At 51.1% G+C, this 22,016-nt stretch overlaps 1 protein-coding gene across 11 annotated transcripts in view; it reads left to right on the forward strand.

Annotated features, from left to right (window-relative positions):
* The window catches only part of AMOTL1 (angiomotin like 1), a 155,661-nt gene extending 141,508 nt beyond the window's left edge, over positions 1-14,153 (forward strand). For 7 of the 11 annotated variants that reach the window (XM_072726208.1, XM_072726210.1, XM_072726209.1 and 4 more), the window contains 4 exons: positions 2,876-3,001; positions 4,067-4,293; positions 6,920-7,180; positions 8,253-14,153. In XM_072726208.1, coding sequence (XP_072582309.1) covers positions 2,876-3,001; positions 4,067-4,293; positions 6,920-7,180; positions 8,253-8,359 — 721 coding nt within the window. In that variant the 3' untranslated portion in view covers positions 8,360-14,153. The remainder of the gene's footprint in view (positions 1-2,875; positions 3,002-4,066; positions 4,294-6,919; positions 7,181-8,252) is intronic. The other 4 variants (XM_072726211.1, XM_072726214.1, XM_072726215.1 and 1 more) reach the window with 1 other exon arrangement.
* Positions 14,154-22,016: the final 7,863 nt, after the last annotated feature.

A 22,016-nucleotide genomic window follows, 5' to 3' on the forward strand; every position in this document is an offset into this window, starting at 1 on the left:
CGGAGGCCTTTGTGGGTCATCTTTGTCTCTGCTCCTAGTGCTTTTATCAGGACAGGTGCATGTTTGGGATCTTAGGCCCTGAGGGGACAAATAGGAGTGGGTTGTCAGATCAGGAGTCGGGGAATGAATGGCTCCTGGGAGAGGGAAACAGGGACAGGCCAGGGGTGGGGGTGCCACCTTCAGCCACTCACCTGTGCTAGGACCTGCCTTGTTCGTCATCCTCCAGGCAAGGGACACTGGTCTGTTGCCTACAAAGAGTGGGAGTCCTATGGGATTTACCCAGCCCTGCTGCTTACTCTGCCCAGTTAGAAGTCTCAGATGCACAGGTAAATCAAGGCCCTTCCCCTACCCACCCCCACTCCCTTCGTTGCTTTCTGTGTATTTATTGGGCATCTGATTATTCTGTAGGAAATTACCTTCCCTTCCTGGCCACTCTTTCCCACAGTCTTGGGGAAAGTCAGCTCAGAGGAGGTCGGGTGTTTAGCTACAATCTTAATGCTCTATAATTTTGCACTGCTTTTCTTTTGATAGAAAGGGAGAAAGGAAAAATGAAAAATGAATTTTTGAGAAACGTCAAAATTCTGAGCTCTTGTCTGGATGCTTATGTGGCTGCCAGTGAACTGGTAAAAACGACTAACTGTTCATTTTGTGACTTTCCAGCCAGTGATGCATACTTCACCTTTATAAGCAATGATTTTTGTTTACCAAGTGCTTTACCCATCTTGGTGCATTTTGGCACCATTGGTCAGAATTTTGAGGGGTTAGGCCTTTTTTATGGCTTTGAAAATTTTACAGATTTTAATGCAATGTAGTTAATTTTTTTGTCTTTTTTTTAATTTTTTTAAAATTTTTTTGTCTTATGTTCATTTACCTTCTGAGTTGTTTTGATCTGATTCTTCCTGCTATCTTTACTTAACAGCGTAAACATGAGTTGTTTTTTTTTTTTTTAAGATTTTATTTATTCATGAGAGACACACACACACACACACACAGAGAGGCACAGACACAGGCGGAGGGAGAAGCAGGCTCCATTCCATGCAGGGAGCCTGACATGGGACTTGATCCCTGGTCTCCAGGACCACACCTGCAGGCTGAAGGTGGCGCTAAACCACTGAGCCACCCTGGCTGCCCAAACATGAGTTTTTTTTTAATTGGTGTCTGGCTCTGTGTGAATTTTCCAAAAGTAAATTGGTTGAAAATGTTTTCTCTAGGGACTATTTCTGCATTGATTTTTGTGCACTGTAGGATGAATTCATTATCTACAGAATTCACCTCAAAATTTTGCCTGCACAACAAAAGTACAGCAGTACAGCTCTGTGATCCTCGAGAGCATTTCTTCCAAAGTGCCTTTTTGGCTATCCATATGTTAACAGCTTTTGCTTGTTTTCTGTGTTAGTTGGTCTTGTGGTTTATTTTCAGCTGCATTTCCCACAAATGCCACACTCTCATGTGCACCCACTTTGTTGGTTTATCTTCATTCCTTTTACTGAAGCCTTCTTCATAAAGACACAGGAAGTGGGCTGCCTGGGTGGCTCAGTTGGTTGGGCGTCTGCCTTCAGCTTAGGTCATGGTCCTGGGGTTCTGGGATCGAGTCCCAGGATGTTGTCGGGCTCCCTGCTCAGCAGGCAGTCTGCTTCTCCTTCTCCCTTTGTTTTGCCCCCTGCTCGTGCTCGAGCTTGCTCGCTCTCCAATAAATAAAATCTAAAAAAAAAAAAAAAAAAAGAGTCAGTATAGAATGATGGCTCAGGGCATGGACAGAAATATCTGGATTTGCATCTGTCTCTACCTTCACTAACTAGGCGTTTTTACAAAGTCGCCTAGCCTATTTGTTCATCTGTAAAATGAGGATGATGATGCCAACTACCCAGGTTACTGTGAGGACTGCATGAGAGGCTGTGTGTAGTATGCTTTACTACTAGTATGCCATCCTTGGCATAAAGGAAATGCTATTCATTGATAGCTGTCATTAGATGAAAGGAGTTCTCTTTGCTCTTCCTATTTTAGAAAAAAAGCTAAGATTTTAAATATGATTGCAGCATTGGAATAAGAAGTTAAAGAGATGCAAAATCTTTGCCTGGATCATTTGTCAATTTGGCATTCACTAGCCCAAGACACTAGTGTGCCTTGCAGTGAGATATACCTAGATCACCTAATTGGCTCAGTTATCTTCTTTTTACCAATCATCCTTAATTAGGAGTAATTAAATCACCAAAACCAGTGGAGGCATAGTTAACTTTGACCAGTTATTTTCCGTCAGATACCTGCTTCCAGCTACCCTGAATCTTAACCTACTTTGTCGCTCCCCTTGCTTCACTTCCTTGGTTAGACTTTCCAATGACAGGTATATGTCTTTGTCTTTTTGCTTTGCCACCCGGTGTGGCTGTCACATGGGGGCTTGTAAAGCCAGAAGTGAGCTAGGACGCAGGCCTGAGGGAAGATTTCAGCTGAACCGCCATCCGAGAGGACCAACATGTGTTTCCAAGTATTTGCTGAGTCTCCTTTTTACTGTAAACTACTGAAATAGCTTCTAGGTGGGTGAGAAATGGAAATAAAACTTTGACTATGACTGAAAAAGGATAAGTACAAAGGGGTATGAGCATGGAAACACAAATACAATGACAATGGCCCCCCTCTCTTAGGGTGCAGTGTCCACACCAGGCCTTGTAGCTTAATACACAAGGTCATTAGTCGTAGGAACAGGGAATTTTCATCTTTGGATTTTATTTTGTCTTCCCTAGATGCTTTCTTAATTCTGTCAAGTTTAAGGTAACAATTGGCCAGGATGTAGGAGAGGGAGAGTGAGTAAAGGAGCTGGTGGAAAGATATGCCTCAGCAGGAGCATCCACATCATTGTCTGTGTGTCCTGTGTTCTCAGGGACACCACGATCATCAACCACTCAAGGAATGGCAGCTACGGTGAGAGCTCGCTGGAGGCCCACATCTGGCAGGAGGAGGAGGAGGTGGTGCAGGCCACCCGGAGGTGTCAGGACATGGAGTACACGTAAGGGACAGCCGTGTGCATGGCTGCGCCACCAGGCTCCACTGTGGCTGTGCTCAAGACCCCCATGGGACGCGCTAGTCCCTCCCTGCTCTGAACAGTGGAAGGTCTCAGCCATTTATACCCAAGCAACGAAAAGAAACCAAATGCTTTCTGATTTGCGTTTTGGGCCATCAGGGATAAAATCATCTTTTTCCAGAAAACCTGTCTGTCTTTCGTTTTTTTCTTTTCTCAGAAAATGGGGTGAGGCGCCTGGGTGGCTCAGTGGTTGAACTTCTGCCTTTGGCTCAGGTCGTGATCTTGGGGACTTGGGATCAAGTCCTTCGGCTCCCTGCGTGGAGTCTGCTTCTCCCTCTGCCTGTGTCTCTGCCTCTCTCTCTGTCTCTCATGAATAAGTAAATAAAATATTAAAAAAAAAAAAAGAAAGAAAAGAAAGAAAGAAAGAAAGAAAGAAAGAAAGAAAGGAAAGAAAGAAAGAAAAAAGAAAAAAGAAAGAAAGAAAAGAAAAGAAATTGGGGAAATTGACTTTAATGGAAAACCAACGCTGTGTAAGACTTCAGCGTTTTTGAGTTTCCCTCCTGAGCACACCTTGGTCCAGGAGGTCCCTGCTGCGAGGCCACAGCCATTCTGCCTGTGTGTCCTTGGGGTCCCAGGAGGTCCCAGATTCTCCAGAGGCCAGAGAAGGTGTGCCCCTCTGATCTACTACAAAAGTTTCATTTTATACAATTTGCAGATTAGAAATGTGTAAAGACTTAAGCTGCACTTAACTCCTTTTTTCTTTTAAGATTTTATTTATTTATTCATGAGAGACACACAGAGAGAGGCAGAGACATAGGCAGAGGGAGAAGCAGGCTTCTCGCCTAATGTGCGACTTGATCTTGGGGCCCTGGGATCACACCCTGAGCCAAAGCAGACACTCAACCACTGAGCCACCCAGGCACCCCTACACTTAATTCTTCATCCCTTAGTTACAATTCAAGTCCCTGGGACACCCCAAGAGCATTGTTTGGAGTTTTTCTAGCCAAATCGTTTTTGATTATGAACGTTTGGTTTTGTTCTGTTACATAGTATTAAGAATCTCCATGCCAAAATCATAGAGAAGGATGCCATGATTAAAGTCCTGCAGCAGCGATCCCGGAAAGACGCTGGGAAGTCAGACTCCTCGAGCCTGCGTCCTGCCCGCTCCGTCCCGTCCATTGCCGCGGCCACCGGGACGCACTCCCGCCAGACCTCACTGACCAGCAGCCAGTTAGCTGAAGAGAAGAAAGAGGAGAAGACCTGGAAGGGGAGCATAGGTGAGCCCCATGCCTCCTTCGGTTCAGGACCTTGAAAAGCAAGAATGACACAAACTCAGAGAGGTGACCTCATCTGGTGGAATGGGTTCTGACCTTCTTGTGGCACGCTGGCTCCACCGCTCGTGGAATGCTGAAATGTCCCTGACTATCTCCACATATGTATATTCGTCTGTAAAATGGGGAGGATCATCAGTGATACTTGAGTTGTGGAAATTCAATGAGATACGTGGAAGCAAAGCCACACAATGAGAGCAGCCATCAGCCGCGGGTTGATGCGCATCATAATTGGTATCAGTATTGCACAAAGTTGTAGTGACCCTTACAACACATGGTGTTCTAATGGGAACAGCCCAGAGCCCCGAGGCTTCTGAGCTTGGCTCCAGTCCTGCCTCTGTGTCTGGAAAAGCCAAGCTGTGTCTGCCCTGCTTTATGCCATGTGCCTGAGGGGAGGGCAGAGTGACAGTGGGGAGAAGGTTCTTTGGAAGAAGCACTCATGAGCCTGAAGGCGTTGGGTGGTGGGTGGTGGTTTTTGCTGTGTTGTAGTTACACAGGCAGACCTTCGAGCGGATTCCACAGATGTGATCGCAGCCTTGGTAGGCCTCCCAGGGCGAGGGCAGCCGTTGACGGGGCTGGCTGAGTCAGGGAAGCAGGCAGCACCCCAGAGGCCCTCATCCTCGCGCTTCCCCTGCACTCTGTGGGCTCCAAGGGTTTGGCCCCGCACTGAGGCCTTTCCTCGGCTCAGAGTGTGTTCTGTCTATCTCAGAGCCAGTCTTCCTCAGTACAGGACCCCAGGGAAGCCTGGCTGCTCTGTGCCAAAGGGGATAAGAGCTTCCAGAGCGGACCTGACAGTCGGGGGACCAAAGGCGCCTAGCCGGAGTCTCTGAAGTCCCTCCACAGGTCACTTCAGCAGGGCCTGACCCCCGGGGAAATGTACTTGAAAGAGGAAGTCTGTGGACAGCAGCTGGGATCAGCAGAGACCCTCCCGAGGACACGTAGCTCCATCCCCCGCTCAGAGAGCCGAGGGCGGGTCTGGTAAAGGAGTCTGAAACGTGCTGGAGCCCTCCCTGGCAGAGGTGGTTTGTGACGTCCAGCTGGGCAGGCATTCCCCTCCAGTCTGTGCCTGTAACCACTAGCGTTGGGCACGTCTGAGCCAGGCCCGGGAGCCTGAGGACCTCAAAATTCTGTCTGTGCAGCCACAACACAACACACTCAGAAATCCTCAAACGTTCCCATCATCTCTTACTTCATGGGCTCTAGAAAGAGGTAGAGGTGACAGTGGGTGCATTGCGGATGGCTCAGGGCTCCCCAGTGGGATGACTGGCTAGTGACTTGCTTGCACCAGGGTATCCTTGTAGGACTGTGGAGGTTAGACAGGCAGAGCAATGAGGTGGAAGGGACATGGGTTGGACTTGGAGTCAAGGATAGCTGCATTCGAATCCCGTTTCTGTTGCTGCTTAGCTGCGAGCTGTTTATATCTCTGAGTTCCCATGTCCTTTTCTATAAAACGGAAGGTAACAACAGGACCTGTGTCACAGGAGTGTTGTAAGATAGAAGGAGGGCTGATGTGCAAGAGGCAGCGAGCTGAAGACCCTTGTTCCTCACAGTGAGGTCCGTGGGGGCCCCTTCAAGCAGCAGAACCCTAGTCCCCACCCACTGAGTCAAACCTTTGTTCTGAGGATACATCCAAGTACTTGATCTGCATGTTCCATTTCGAGCAGCACTGCTGGGCACCTTGAAAAGCCCTGGCAAGGATACTGTATGAATTGCTGGCTCATCAAGTGAACAGAGACCTGATCGTGCTTACCACCCTTTCTCTGGGCTAGTGTTCTGGAGTGCTGGCGCTTTGCTGCACGTGCACCCTATTTCACCACTTAGAAATACAAAAGTTGTTCTGGCCAGCACGTCCCCTTTCCACCCGAGCTCTACTGCCCGGAAGCCCAGCTGGCTCCCTGCTTCCTGCGGGCCACAACTCTCTGCTGCAAGGGCTCTCCTTTGGAATAACAACCCAGTGTGGCCCAGGCCTGGGAGCACGTTAGTTTTTGAACATGGGCCTACCTACGGAAGACCATCCATTACCAAGAGGGGGGCAGTCCTGTGGGCTGCTGGGACCATGTCTCAGATCTAGGAAGGCTTCAGGTTTCTTAAGTGCACCCCTGCTGCTTAAGGCTCACCACCCCCCACCCTCCCACCCCACCCCCGGGCCATATTACAGCATGGTCTCTAGAAACCCTTGCAGGAACACCTCCTCCTCTCTGTGCTGGCTGTTAGGCATCTCTTACTACCCTGGGCATAATTTTATCCCACTGTTCTTCACAATTCATCATAACCAGTTAACTTCTGTTAACTGTCCTCCAAAAAAAAAAAAAATCAAAACCCATATAGTTTTAGAAAATGGGACTAGGTCTTTTTTTTTTTTTTTTTTTTTTAGTCCCCTCAGTGCTTGCCGTCTTCCCAGGCACATGGTAAGTGCTTATAAATGCACGTGGTCAGTGAACCAGTGAATGAAGGAAGCAGTGCTCAGTCAAGAAGGAAATGGTCTCCAAGACTGGGGCAGCAGGGTGTGTGGGGGGGTTGGTTGGTTTTTGTTTAAAGAGCAGCATTGTAAAAGCTGTCCCTGTGCCCTCAGGGTTGCTGCTGGGGAAGGAGCACCACGAACACGCTTCCATGCCCCCGGCCGCAGCGCTGTCCCCCAGCGCCCTCACCAACTCGGCCGGCAGCGCCCACGCCAAAACAGGCAGCAAGGACAGCAGCACCCAGACGGACAGGAGTGCTGAACTCTGGTGGCCCAGCACAGCCTCGCTGCCCAGCCGCGGCAGGCTGAGCGTGACCCCCTCCAACAGCCCCATCCTAAAACACCCGCTGGCCAAGGGGACTGCGGAGAAATCGGGTATGAGGCTTTTCCTTCCCTTTACCCTTGGAAAAACCATACAACACTGGCCCAAGAGGGCACCTTCAGTGGGGACCTGGCCGGGGGGTGGTAGTGGGGGTGGGAACAGGAGCACCACACAGCTTGCACTTTATGGGGTTTTGGGTTTGTTTGTTTGTTTTTTTTAGGTTTATGCTTACCCTAATGCACTTCTTATGGGAATGAAATGTGTGTAGACCCTGCTAACTTGCTACCATGTATATGAATATGCAGCTTGAATACCCCTTTAATGTGTGTTTTGTAATCAGCCTTTTCCCAGAGTGTGGGAATAGACCCCCTTGGAGACATTAGAGAATCGTCTCCCCCGCAAGGTGTTTGGGATCTCGTACCAGGCACCACAATAGAGGCACCGAGTACATAGGTGTTGCCTTCGAGGGGCTTACCCTTCTGGGATTCAAGGGTGCAGGTATCCTCTTGACTGAAGGCAGGTAGACTTCTGGCACACATCTCAGGCCAGACCAATGAGGTGCTTTAAATATTTAGGAGGAGAAGACAGCCTGGGTTGAGGTGAACTTGCCATGAGTCCAGAAGCATCCAGGGAAAGACCAGACGTGCCTTTGGAGCAATCCGAGTCATAGGGAGAGCCCTCTTGAGTTCTTTTGCGGAGGTGGAGCCCTCGGGGGCATGAATTAACCATGTCCTCCAAGGGCTGCTTTACTTTCATTCTCCAAAATACACAAGGCAACAGAGCATTGTCATTTATTGAGCATTGAATTCTTGAGATGCACTTGCCTAAAACAGGGAAGAGCTGAAAAGCATCTGGCTTGTAGGTGCTTCAATTGTGCCCAGAGGGGGAGTGGCCTCGAGGGCCTCCCGCACACATCTCCAGGGTCACCCTTGCCATCCCCACCCTGGTTCTGTCATTTGTGTCTGAATCCCACGGCCCATCACTTCCCTTGTCCACGCTGTGGGCCTTCCCTGCAGACGCTGGTGCTGAGCGCCAGTGTTGGGAATGGTTCTGCTTTAGACAGAGCTGGCCAGGCCCACACCCCACTGTGGGGCCAGGCTGCTGACATCCCGTTCTGTTTGGCAGAGAACCCTCTGGGCCACGGGAAGTCCCCTGAGCACAAAAGCCGCGTGAGCAGCGTGCTCCACAAACCTGAGTTCCCTGACGGAGAGATGATGGAAGTTCTCATCTAGTGCTGGCGTCCCTGCTGCATTCTGTAAGGGGACTTGACCAACCTGGAACATGGCCGAGACGGAGAAGAGAGATCAAGAAAGTTGTGGATGAGAAATCAGGAGTGCTTTGAACTGACAAAGACCTTAGATTAGTAAGAACACTTTTGTAAACATTTAAAAACCTACATGACTGAAGATGAGGGGAATGCTGTGGATTCCTATCGCGTATGTTGAGAAGAGAGAAGCCGCATGTAGGTTTGGAAACCAAGAAGTCACCGGAAGTGGGATTTTTACTGTATAGAAAATATATCTCTTGGGGAGGGAGGGTCTATGTACAGTGGCTTTCTAGTTATAAACACATAAACCTGAACATGGATCTTCCTTGAAATACCCCCATTCTCCTTGCCTCTTAGCATGTTGTTGTCGTCGTTTTTTAGAAGAATCTTCCAGAAATCTCCAAGAGCCCATCTTGGCACCAACGTAAATGTCACCCGTGCCATTGGAGTTTCCTGTGAACATGGCGGGGGGTGGGGGTGGCAGTGAGAACACGTGTCTGTAGGTGATGGGAATTTAGAAGACGGTTCGTACGCAATTCCCTGCTTGGTTTGGATTTTCAGGAAATGATGAGGCTTCTTAACTTCTTTGGCTGTGGCAGTAAATATGGAAGAGGATGGGAGCATTATGATCTTGGTGCTCAAACTCCCTAACTGCTCTGGGTTTCATCACTTCCTATGCTTCATTCTCTTTAATTTCACTCCTTTTCTTTCACTTCTCCTTGTTCATGCAACACAGTGGAATTCCTTAGGTCTGGGATTTATGAGAGCAGAGTCTGATCTCTGTTTAATAGTGACCAGTGGGACAGAGCTGTGTGCTGGCTGCCTGGCCGCTTCCTCCCCCTTGGAGTCACTGGGCTGCAGCTGCTAATCTCCTGGCTGGGGACTAGGTAAGTTTGGATGAGGCGGAAGATTCCGTGGTCACTGCGACATCCTGCATTCAGATGGGGGCTCTGGCTCTTCTCTCTCATATCTGCTCTCTCACGCAGAGCTTGGCAGCTCCACCTCAGTGCTCTGTTGGGCTGAGACTTTCAGGATTGCCCTCCAGGCAATGAATGACACTTGACTTGGTGGCCTCCAGAGAGTCACCAGACAGCTTGTACGACGTTTTCGAATCTGTGGCTCATGACCATCATCACCACTCTCCCCAGCCCCTCGCACTGTGGACGAGCACGTAGGTCTCTGTGTTAACACATCAGTGTTTTTCCGTCGTGAACTTGCTTTGTGACTTAGCAGGCCAGGATTTGTACAGTGAAGTCACGTTTTTCGAGGTTTCGGTTTGGGCCAAGTTGACCGGAGTCAGACAGAAGGACCACGTTGAAGATCCAAGAGTGAGTCGGAATAGTGGGCCTCTTACCCCTGTGCGTGACGGCATGTCTAACTCCTCAGACGTGGGCTTGCTTTACAGATCTAAGAGGGGCTAGATCAGGAAAGAAAAGCTAATCGGGCTGCCACATGTTCTTGTAGGCTCCTGCGGTTTTCCTCCCTCCAGGTCAACTGGATCCTCTTATCCCAGGTCCCCTTCCCTGGGCTTCGTTAAGGTAACAAAGAAAAGGGGCCTGGGTCAGAGACTTTCTCCTGTGACATTTAAGAGCATTGAGCACAACGCTCTGCAGGGAATTTTGCTTGGGTGACTTACCTTAGAGTTGGCCTGTGAGATGTGAGGCAGGTGGAGTTGTAGCCTCCCCAGATTGTCGTGGTGGGAGAAGGACTGAGGTGTAGACTGGAGAGGGGGAGGGAGGAAATCCGTGGCCTTGGCCAGAGGGGGCACAGTGAGTGGGACATAGCAGGAGCCACCTCTTCCCGAGCTCCTCTGCAGTGGGCAAAGCTTTGTGCTTTGTGCCTTTAGCCTCCTCTAGTCCTGTCAGGCCAGGAAGCCAGAGCAGTTCTGCAGGCATCAGCAGCCTGCCTAATGCCTGGGGCTGTGTGCATGTGGATGCAGAGGGTGGGGATAGGGCACAGGAGGCCCCATCCCAGTCCCTGTTCCCATCACTTTGGTGAGGTGTAGATGACGGCAGCTCTTTCTCTTAAGGGTATTTTGACCTCTTAATTAATGTTGGAAATGGACCAGGAATGAAAGCAAGGTGTGGACATAGGAGGGCAAGTCTCCTCTGCCTGTCCCTGCAACCCACACCTGGGCCACGGCAAACTGAGCTGTCTCCCCTAGGAATGGATAATGGGGGCAGCCCCCGTGGCGCAGCGGTTTAGTGCCGCCTGCAGCCCAAGGCATGATCCTGGAGTCCCGGGATCGAGTCCCACGTCAGGTTCTCTGCATGGAGCCTGCTTCTCCCTCTGTCTGTGTCTCTGCCTCTCTCTCTCTCTCTGCATCTCTATGAATAAATAAATAAAATCTAAAAAAAAAAAAAAAAGGAATGGGTAATGGTGAGAGCCACAGCCCCCTGTCCCCCGAGCCTCGTCTTTCTGCTCCAGCACACCTTTGGCACCAGGTTCCAGGCTCGTATACGGCCCTCGTTTGCCCCCATCGCCAAGTGTATTGTCAGAGTGCAAACACAGACGTCACCAGTTTTTGGTTGTGCTGTGCTCTTTGGCAGTCTTCTTTCTTCTAACTTGCTTAGACTCTCCCATAAGAAAAGGGACCTCTAGCTTTTAGGTGTGTTCTTTTCTGGGAGATTTCCTGCCACGCCAGGGCCCCCTGATGCTTTTCATGTTCATAGCTTTCTCGAAGCCTTGCTGGCTGACACGTAGGAGCAAGGGATTGCAAATACCGAGCATCTGCTCTGCAGTTCTAGGCAATTTACAATCATTTATCTGATTTGATTTTCAGAAAAATAAATCCCAGCTCTTTTTTCGTGCTGGCTGTAGGCAAGCAAGGTGGTAAGCATCTTTTAATGAGTCCTTGAGCCATCTGCAGAGCAAGGCCTAGTTCAGCCTTCTTTCATAGTGGAAGAAATGGGCTCAAGGAGTTTCGGTCCCTCCCCAAAGCCTCACAGCAGTGGCATCTGGACGAGGGTCCAGCGAGGGGAGCTGTGCGCCTGTCACAGGCTGCAGCACCACCAACATGGGTCAGAACCATGTTTGAGGCCATGTCTTGGCCCACGTTGGCCTCGTCTATGGTGTGTGCACAGGCACACGCACACACACAAACACAAAGGTACACACACATAGCTGCCACACCTCTCGGGAACTGAGGAAGAGGACCACAGCCCCAGACTCTTAGAATTGCCCATAAACACGAGGAACGGACGGACGTCTTAGTGTTCCATCATCGCAGGGCCACAAAATCCATCTCAAAAACACTTGTGTGTTATCCAGAGACCTGGACTTCAGGACTTGCCCGTGGAGTCTGATTATGGACCTCACAAGCCCCGTCTCGGAGTGAAGGGTAAAGGCTTTGGCTTTGTGTGAACACCTGCCAGGGTAATCGGGCTTCTCCCGGGATGGGCCTTCTGGTGGTTTCTGTGTGCTGACCAGGGTATCTTATGGAATAGATGCCACTGGATTCTAGCCACTCGTTGCAGAACCTTTTCTTAGCACTTTCTTCTCTTGGCTTATCTTCTGCCTACCGGAGCTCGGCGGCCAGTAAGGGTGTGGAATCCAGCCCATTCCAGGCAGGCCTGTGGATAGAGAGTGGTGGGGCCCTGTTCTGTCCTGTTCTGCAGGGCTGGCTCTTGGATGTGGCTGCACCAGCCTGGGGTCCAGTCGCGAGAGAGTTGCTCTGTGGGAATCCTGGTCTCGGAACAGAGACTGCAGTGATGTGTTGCTCGGGGGACAGGCTGTGGGATTGGCCACTGCAGAGGAGCTGGCCATCACTCCCTCTCTCCCCCGGGGTCACCCTCAGGCCCCTGTGTCCTCCTGATGGGAAGACAGACCTGCTCCCGGGCAGCCTTCTGACTAGCAGAGACTGCTGCGAGCACAGATGTCAGGTGAGGCTGAATGCCTGGGATGCAGTGAAGAGTAGATCGGGGCTTTAAAAGGTCTCGAAGCAGGGAGCTCATGCATGATGCTCGGAGCTGATTTTCCAGAACCAAAGTCGTGTTCCAGCCTGTGCTTGAGTCAAAGGGTATGCTTCTGTGTGCTGAGAATGAACTTGCACCCCTGAGCAGAGCAGTCCCGTGGCTGTGGGGAGTGGGAGCCCATGGATACTCTCGAACAGTAAAGCCGTCACGTAGCCACAGAGAACCTAGCCTACAGTCGTCTCCTTCCCACCCCTGAGCCTGGGGCAGCCGTGGTAGAAGCTTTAGAAATGTGGTTTTGCTTTTCTTCTTTTTTGCTAATTAACTGATGTGTTTAAAATGTCTTCCTTCAACGTGAGGACTGTTTAATCAGCTTGCCTCTGATGTGTGGCTTGGTGGGAGATGGGCAGAGTAATTAAGAAGCTTCCAGAAAAAAAAGAAAAAAAAAGAAGCTTCCAGAAGCTGACCAACTTGGGAGCATTTAAGGTCAGCATTTCAGTAAAGCATTTCTTCTGGAACTAATGAGCAGATTTTTCTCTCTTCCTTTTAAGTAGTATATCCTTTTCTTGTTTAATAATGATATATAAAGACGTGCGCATGTCCGTGCATACGTATGGATATGACTCCAAGGTTGCGTGTCAGGTTTTCTTTCTTAATATGCAGAAGATCCAAGCATTTCATCTCACCTCTTCCTCAAGCGCTGACCCTTTGGGAGACTGTATGCTGATTGCTGCTCCACTGCCCCAGGAGAAACAGTTTGCGAACACCTCTGTTAGAATGGCCTTTGGCACCTGGGACATTCGTTTGATTATCCTTACAGATGAGAAATCTTCATCCTTTGAGGGTGGATTTAAGTTTGGAAATCATCCCAGTTGAACAAATAAAGATGGGTGATGAAAGTCACACCATTTTAGCTTTAAAAAAAGAAAATCCCAAAAATGTTCCTTGGAATGAGTCTTTGGACTCCTAGAGTTTCTTGAAGTGACCACTTCCAAAGACTGTGGTCATCAGTACATGTAACTTCAGGTGGGTTCGCTTTTAAAAATCTCCTCTCTTGCCATGCCTTGTATGTGTTCACCTCTGTGCGTACACACAGACGGAATGTGTAATCCTTAGTATAGACCTCCAGTGGGTGCTCTGTAAAGCCCTGTAATACTTAAGTGCATGTAATTGCCATGTAACGCGATGACCAAGGTGTTTCTTTGTCATAAAAGCTTGCTTCTTCACAGAATTAAAATACTCTTCTCAAAGTAATGGGGTACATACACAGCATTTTCTCGTATCAGCTCCCTAAACGTCAATGCCCAGTTGTGTGTTTACATGTGATTTTACCTAGGATTCCGGTCCCCTGTAGACACCTGCAAGTATTTATTACAAAACAGAATGTAAGCAAGTGTATCTGCTGTGGTTTTCTTTGCATTAAGGTGTTTTCCCTGGAGGGACCCTGGAACCGCCTCCTCCACAGGGCACTGACAGAGTCTGTGTGAAATTCTATGAACCCAGGGCAGGGGCGGGCACCGACCTCAGCCAAAACTCGGATGGCCCTCGGGCCACCACTCACTCCACTGGCCATGTGAGTCATTGCTGTGCATGGTGGCAGCGTGCGGTGTTCCCTCCAGCAGCCTCTGGTGTGACATTCTGGCATCTTCGTCTGCTGGTGTGTATTGAAGGGGGGCGGGCTGCAGAGCTGCACAGCCCAGGTGCGTATGTGTACAGGGGCAGGGGGTGTCCAGGAATGCAGCGGGTCCCCCACGGCAGATGTTAATACTGTTGGTCAGCCAAAGATTTTCCTATTTGCTGCTTAAACTTGTGCCTTAATATTGTATATAATAAAGGGATAAAATGGCCCTTCTTTCTCTCATGGTTGTTCTTTTCTTTCCCAAAAAATGTGTATATGTGATAAGTTTAATGTCACCTTGGGCAGCCAGCGTGGCTCAGTGGTTTAGTGCCGCCTTCAGCCCAGGGCCTGATCCTGGAGTCCCGGGATCGAGTCCCATGTTGGGCTCCTTGCATGGAGCCTGCTTCTCCCTCTGCCTGTGTCTCTGCCTCTCTCTCTCTGAGTGTCTCTCATGAATAAATAAATTCTTTAAAAAAAAAATGTCATCTCGCTGCCTGGAGGCAGTCTCCCTTGCTGTTTTGCTTCCAGAAGCATCTAGTACCCCTGACCCCCCACCCCCGGTGGGCCTCCTGGTGCTTCCACCAACACCCGTTCTTGATTCTCAGAAGGAAGTGAGTCATCCAGAGCCCTGGAGCTGGTCATCCACCCACTCCCAGCTCCTCTAGACAAATAAGGAAAGGGGAAATGCAGGGAGGCTGGGCTGGGGAGATGGTGTTCCTTTAATCACACAGAGTGTCCTCTTCTGGGGTTCCTGCTTCAGAGCCTGCCAGGGACCACTGTGATTCCGGGAATGGACTCACACGGCTCAGCCTGGGCTGGAGTCAGGTGTGTCTCTGCACCGCATGATGGACAAGGGAGGTAGATCTGCCCGGTTCGTGTCTTGGGGTCACAGGAAGAGGGAGGAGTTGTGGGAGAAAGGAGTCATGTGGTCAACTGGTGAACCCTTGGCAGGAGCCCGGGCAGCTACAGCAGGAGAACAGGATATAAATATGAGAGGCCCCAAGGACCCTGTGAGGGGAGGAGACGATGCCCTTTGCTCATCCTCTGCTCATGCCTCTCTCAGGGGTGCCTCTCTTCTCATGCACCCCCTGCCCTAGCATGGGAGGAACTGCCTAGAAGCAAGCCCAGAGACGGCAGGGGATGAGCCTCTAGTCCCCCAGTAATGGCTGGGGTGCCTTACACACATCACCTCCTCGGTCCTCACAACCTTATCATCCCCACTTTAAAGACAAGGGTTTAAAGACACCCCTGGGTGGCTCAGTGGTTGAGCATCTGCCTTTGGCTCAGGGTGTGATCCCGGGATCCTGGGATCAAGTCCCGCATCAGGCTCCCTGCAAGGAGCCTGTTCTCCCTCTGCTTGTGTCTCTGCCTTTCTGTGTCTCTCTCGAATAAATAAGTCTTAAAAAATAAAGAAACTGAGACAGAAACAACTTTAAGTAATGTGCAGAAGATGGCAGAGCAGGATTTGAACGCAGGTCCACCTGACCCAGAGCCCGCAGTAAAAGGAGGTAGGTGCTGGGACGCGGGAGAGCTCAAGCTCCCACCTGCTTGGGTTCTACCCTGCCCTGGCTTCTACTCAGAGGGGTTCTCTACAGGAACCCCGGATCTCTGCACCGTGGGGGTGTAAACCGTGCAGCCTATAGGACGAACTATGCAGCTCCCCAGCCTCCACCTGTCAGGACCACTCTGGGAAGACGGCCTGAGGATGGCTCAGATGGGGCCCCTTCCGAGCCATCCCCTCACCCTGACCTGGTGCTTGCAGCTCGTGTGAGGGTGAGGCACCTCCTGACCTCTGACCTCTCTCAGCCCCTTATGCACCACAAGGGAGAAGCCCCTTCAACCCCAGTCTTGTGTGGCTGCTCCCTGAATTGTACCCTGAAGGATGCCATCTCTGTCCTGAGATCCTGGGCTGGGGCCTCCGCACGACACAGGTAACAGTGCCTTTTAGATTTCTAGGCTCATCATAATCAGGAGTTAGGTCCAAATGAGAGATGAATCAGGAGCCGTGAAATCCCCTTCTTAAAAAAAAAAAAAAAAATGTGATGATGGAATAAAAGGAGCTGTCATCAAACCATGTTGCTGTTTGATTGTTTCTGTCATCCTTTTATCCAGCAAGGAGGGGACATCCGGTACCATGTCCAGGTGGCCTGAGCTCTGTTGACCAGATGACATTTCGCCTTCCAGACTCTTCCCTTATGGCGCCCAGATGAGGCCCTCCCCATCTGGTGTGGATTTCTGTCCAGGTCTCCATGTGCAGACAGAGCATCAGGCTCACAGACTGGGGGGTCAGGTAACTTGGAGGAAAAGAATGTGCACCCCCAAGAACACAGCTTCCCATCCTGCTTGGCCTCAGCCCTCTGACTGTGGAGTGAAAGCGGACCTAACAGCCACCCAGCTGGCTCTTGAATGTCATGGCTGCCACAGCACCAGGCTGGGTGTGACCGTGCTGTCACCTAAGTTTCAGATGAGGAAACAGGCCTGTTCCACCCACCGCCACCACCACCACCACCACCCCCCCACCCCCCGTTCTCTCCATGTACCATACTGCAGCCTTTGGCTTTCGGGAGTTTTTATTTTTAATTGGTTTATTTTTGTTTGTTTGTTTGTTTATAATAGTTCTAGAGAGAACTGGTAGGCAAATGGCTCATTAAAAAAAAAAACACTTTTGAGGCTCTTTCTGGAAACCTGGCATTTCCCGCAGAAGGCCTACACCGGATGAGAGGCTGGATCCAAGCCTCTGGTCTGTTTGTGAGACACAGACTCACACTAGAGTGACATGACTGTTCACACAGGGTGAGCCTGCTGGGCAGCACGGGGAGAGGGGACCCTGCCTTACACACCACCACGCCGCCTGCTCTCGGGTCTTGTTTCTCCTTAGCCATGTCCCGAGACCTCAGAGTTCATGGTCCAGAGATGTTGAGTGTAAACAAGCAGAGGGCTTCGGTGTTGCCGTCAAATGAAATCCTCGATTGTGCTGAGTGATCTGTGCGCGTGGCCTCCCCAGCGCCCAGCCGCTCGCGGTCAGCTCCGCCCGGAGCCCTAGTTCTCCTGGGCTCCTCCCCCTTCCCCCTGTTGGCCAGTCATTCCTGTCCTGTTCACTTGCCCCATCTTGTTTCCGCACTTTGACCCTCCATCCTCACAGGCTTCCTTCGAGACCTCATCCCTCCTGCCGCTCGTCAGCCACTCCGTCCTGGACATGGACACCCACACTTCTCCTCCCCTTGACCCCGCCCTCCTGCGAACCTCACCTCTGTATCAGGACATTGAGTTCTTCCAGTTGCTCTGAGGCCCGAACTCTTGACAGGTCCCCATGTCACACTGGGAGAACCCAAGAGGCAGGGAAGTGAAGTCTCTTGCCCCAAATTCTAGAGCTTGTGAGTGGTCGGGCTGGGAACCAGGGCCACGCGGGCTGGCTCCGGAGAGAGACTCGGCAAGGGCAGGGCTGTTCCCTTCCAGCTTTCTGAAGCTCCGCTGATCACTCACCACCCCCCTGAGGGAAACAGCAACAAAATTCTTAGTTCCCTGGGGCCCCAGGATCAAGCTGCTGAGAAGGCTTTCAGGCCCTACACAATGCCCGCAGCCCCCCTCCCCAGGCTGGCTTCTCTCCACTTCCCCTCCCACCCCGCCCTCAGGTCCCTCTGGAATCCCCCCACCTGGCCCCAAACTGCTCTCTGCGTTTCCCCGCCCCTGCCCCCCAGGTCCTTTGGCGGGGAGTAGCTTGTTGTCTGCCCAAGTCTTACTCATTCTTTCAGGTGAGGCTGGATGCTGTGTCCCTCAGGGAGCCGGTCCAGATCACCAGAGTCCGAAACAGTTGCCCCTCTTCCCTCACAAGCCGAGTGGCCTTAGGAAAGTTCTCCAAACTTCTCATCCGTAGGGTGACTTGGAGCAGGTACCATGTCTGTTTCTTCACTGCTGGGAATCAGGGTCTGGCCCGTGTCGTGACACCTAGTAGGTGCTCGAGTATCTGCTGACTCAGGCCTAAGGATTTGGTGAGAGAAGGGTTGAGCCCGCGAGCAGGAGGCCAGAGGGCAGATGACGCGCTCGCCTGCGGCCTGGGCGTCCGTCGGCGACTCTGGCTGGTCTCCACAGTAGATGCTCAGTAAAATTTGAGCCAAATGTGAATTTTCCCAAGCTGTTTATTGCCTGTGTTCAAGGGTTGTTTTCAGGGAACCTGGAAGAGGAAACTAAAGGGAAACCTTACTTAAAAATGATGCAAGTAATGCATGTTTGTTACAAAAACAAATGCTACAGCAGTGTACAGGATGAAGCCACTCCCTCTCTAACCCCCGAAACCGTTAACAGCTGTATACTACCATATAGAGAGGTTTTTTTTTTTTTTAAGGTTTTATTTATTTACTCATGAGATACACGGAGGGAGAGGCAGAGACATAGGCAAGGGAAAAGCAGGCTCGCTGTGGGGAGCCCGATGCGGGACTCGATCCCGGGACCCCAGGATCACGCCCTGGCTGAAAGCAGATACTCAACTGCTGAGCCACCCAGGTGCCCCATATAGAGAAGTTTATAGCTCTGTATGAATGGATATTAATTTTCAAAAGAAGGTCGTGCTGATTCGTCCCACTTTGTGCTTTCATTCAACAAGAGATCGTAGGCAGATTTCTCTACGGACTTACATAGGTCTGTCTTATTATCTTTGGTGGCTGGGTAGTGTTCCTTTGTATGGAAGAGGGGGGATTTATTGAAATCTGGGGTGTGCCCCTTTGCTGCCACCCAGCTTCCCCACGCCATTCCCCCAGCAGTTGAGGGAGAGCTGAGCATGGGGACGATGGAGAGAGGTCCATTTGCTCTTCTAAGAGGCCAGAACTTGCACTATATGTCAGGCTTGACCAAGTGTGGCCTCTCGTTCCTCAGAGGAGGCTTCCATCAGAGCCTTTCCACTTGCCTATCCAAGCACAAATTGGTGAGTAATGTCATGATGACATCGGAGTCCCAGGGACTTGACCGTGCCATGGCCCCAGCTTCATGGCTCAGGCTCAGCCTGGCCTGGCCTGTTTTCTATCCAGAAAACCTCAGACTCTGACTGAGGGGCTGATTTTCCATCCAATGTTCTACCTTCTGATCGGGAGAAGAACACATTTTCCTGGCATAATCAAGTCAGAGCTAGCCGCAGTCTGACTTTGTTCAGGGACGTTGATGGCATCGATCCCTCCCTTGTCCCTGGCACTTTCATTTTGCAGAGCGTCGATCAGACTTTTACAAATATTTAGCTTTTAGGAGAGCCGGTAAACAGAACCCCAATGCATGATTCACTTGTCAGTGTACTACGGAAAGTTAATAACGGACCCAGCACATTGCAGATCCTGGGGAGGGGAAGCCAGAGGGTACAAGTTGCTCTGGAGAGCCCTGCCCTGAGAACTGGCCACCTACTGTGTGCCAAGCATTTTACGGTCATCGCTGTGCTCCTCAGCACAGTTGGTGCTGGGAGATCAGGGCAAGGAAGCAAATGACTCACAGTCCAGACTTAACCCATGTGAGTGCCACCCTTAGTCGGGTGATGAAAAGTCACGATTTTCCCACTGTCTCCTGCATGTCTAAGTCTAAGGTCACGAGATAAGTACAGAAAAACAATTTGCCCCTTGTCCATGCTTGTGGGGGTGTATACACCAGGCTCCCTGAACACACCCTTTAAGACCCTGCCACCCTTGGTCCATGGAGACAATTTGGCTGGTGATGCCCAGCCATGCTCATAGTCCCAGCCCCAAGGTGGGAGCAGACCGAGGTACCACCAGAGTTGGCATGTGGCAGCCTGTCAGGTGGGACACATTTAGAGAGCCCAGACCAAATCTTGTCCCCGTCGTGTGAGCTCTGAGGGTGCCACCACCACCAGCAGGGGCCATCTGCTGTCCTGTCCTGCTGAGACCCCCTGAAAGGGGTCTGGCCAGAGCCAATGGTAGTTTCTGCCCTCCTTTCTCTCCCATCTATTTGTCTTCTCCATCTCATTTTACTTGGAAGGGAAGTAGTCGCGGGCAGTAGCCATAAGTATCTTTACTTATTTTTTGAAAGTTGTGTTCTTTAGATGTCAACAGTTTATATCCTGACAAATAAAACCCCCTTCCCTGTTTCTTCCCTCTCACTGCTACTCTGCGCATGTTACACCTTCCCAGGCATGTGCCACTGATGCTGCCAAACAGAAGTAACACACAGAAATGCAAAGCCAGCCCCTTCTCCAGTTGTCTGTGTGTCTGTGCCCCTCAGTCTTCCCTTGCCCTCCCAACACTGTACTGGTCCTGACCGAGGGGCACAGTGTTGGGAGGGCAAGAGGAAAGCCCATGGTGTCAGGACTTCTGGAAATGACCAAACCAAAAACACCACCGCCCACGTCTGTTTTCTGTCCAGCAATGTTGGGCATCCAATGAGTGGCCGATCAATGCGAAGTGTCTACATCACATTGCGTCTACATTGTCACCAGTGCCTACAAGTGTAGCATCCCTCCTCCTGTGCATAAGGCCTTGCTTCTAAAGAGCCTATGGATGTCTTTTTTGGCCGGTAGCACTGTCTAGAGACAGCTATCAGGATTTCTTTTTATCCGGCTGGGAGAAACCAGGCAGGAAAGTGGGGGCACCTTCCCAAGGTCGTGGTGAAATGCCAACAGAGCCAGCTTAGAGCCAGGCTCTCCTGCAGCCCGCTTAGCACATGTTGGGCAGAGCAGCCCATCTGTGCTTATGCCGTGTGAGCATCAGTCTCTCCAGAGATCTGCACCCTTCCCCACCTGGGGATCAGGGAACTGAGAAGTGATGGGCTTGGTGTGGGTTGATCAGGCAATCACCTAAGGAGGGCTTTGTGTCCAACTTGTACGTCTAGAGCCAAGCAATCTCACAAAGGCGTCACTCCAAACTCGGGAGCTGGAATGTCTCCTGGTGGCAGAGCCAGGAGGGCTAGAGCCAGTGCTGTGAGATTCCCAACAGTGGGAAATGCTTGGGGACTCATCTGCCAGCCTCCAAACCCATGGCCTTACAGCAGGGTTGAGAGGAGGACAGCTGTGGCCTGCAGCATGGCAGGTGGCCATCCCCAGGGATAATGGAGCTGATGGCAAATTCGAGTAACTCACACTGAGAAACATGCTTGAATGTGACACATGTCCACACAGCGGTTCGGTACACCTTCATCACATTAAATGAAGGCAGCAAAGGCGAATAAGACGTACACCTGCCACCCCCACCCCCAGTTCACAGTCTAGGTGAGAAGACCAGGGGGGACCACAATACAGTGTCAACCACCAGCAGGTTGGACAGGCTGCTCGTGGTCTGGAGGAGAGGGCAATGGGGAAGCAGATGAGTTGTGAGTTGAACTTGGATGGGGGAGAGGAGACAGGCCCGAGGCTGGGGGCAACAGGAGCAGCAGGTGCAGAGGCTGGGCATGCTCACGACACAGGGCTCTGCTCTGCAGGAATGGGATCCAGTCAGTGCTATGTTACAGAAGGAGAAAGGACTGCAGAGTCCACACTAGTAGGAAGGGACATATGGGCACCGGGTGTTTAGTCTTTATGGCCGTAACAGTTACCCCAAAACTTAGCAGCTTAAGAAAACCGTTTATTATGCTCAAAACTGCAATTTGGGCAGGGCTTGGTGGGGCTGGTTCATCTCTGCTTGGCCTGTTCGGGGCTCAAAGGAGGGGTGATGACAGTGGGAAGTCCTGGGGCATCTCCCTTCCCATGGTGTCTGCACAGGGTCTCTCTGGAGGGCAGCTGCAGGGTGGCTGGACTTCCGACACCGTGGCCCAGGGCATCAAAGGCACAAGTGGGGGGAGCCAGGCAGAAGATGGATTGCCCTTTCTGCGCCGGCCTCAGAAGCCTCACAGAACCTCTGCCACCATAGCTCTTCATCGAGGCGGTTTCCAGGACCTGCGGGGCCTCCGGCGGGAGCGGGAAGGGCAGGGTGCCTTTAGTCTCTTCTGGTGGAAACGGCAGCGTTCTGGAAGAGCATGAAGGATCAGAAGTCTTGCTATTGTGTGATCACTTTGGAAAATAAAGAAAGTCTGCCGTGCTGATACAGGCCAGGCCCAGCACCCAAAGTTTAAACACATTTTTCTCATTTTATTCTCCCCTCTACACAAGAGGCAGGTATTATCCTACACAC

The sequence above is a fragment of the Vulpes vulpes genome, chromosome 11, assembly GCF_048418805.1.
Source record: "Vulpes vulpes isolate BD-2025 chromosome 11, VulVul3, whole genome shotgun sequence".
In the NCBI taxonomy this organism is placed as follows: domain Eukaryota; kingdom Metazoa; phylum Chordata; class Mammalia; order Carnivora; family Canidae; genus Vulpes; species Vulpes vulpes.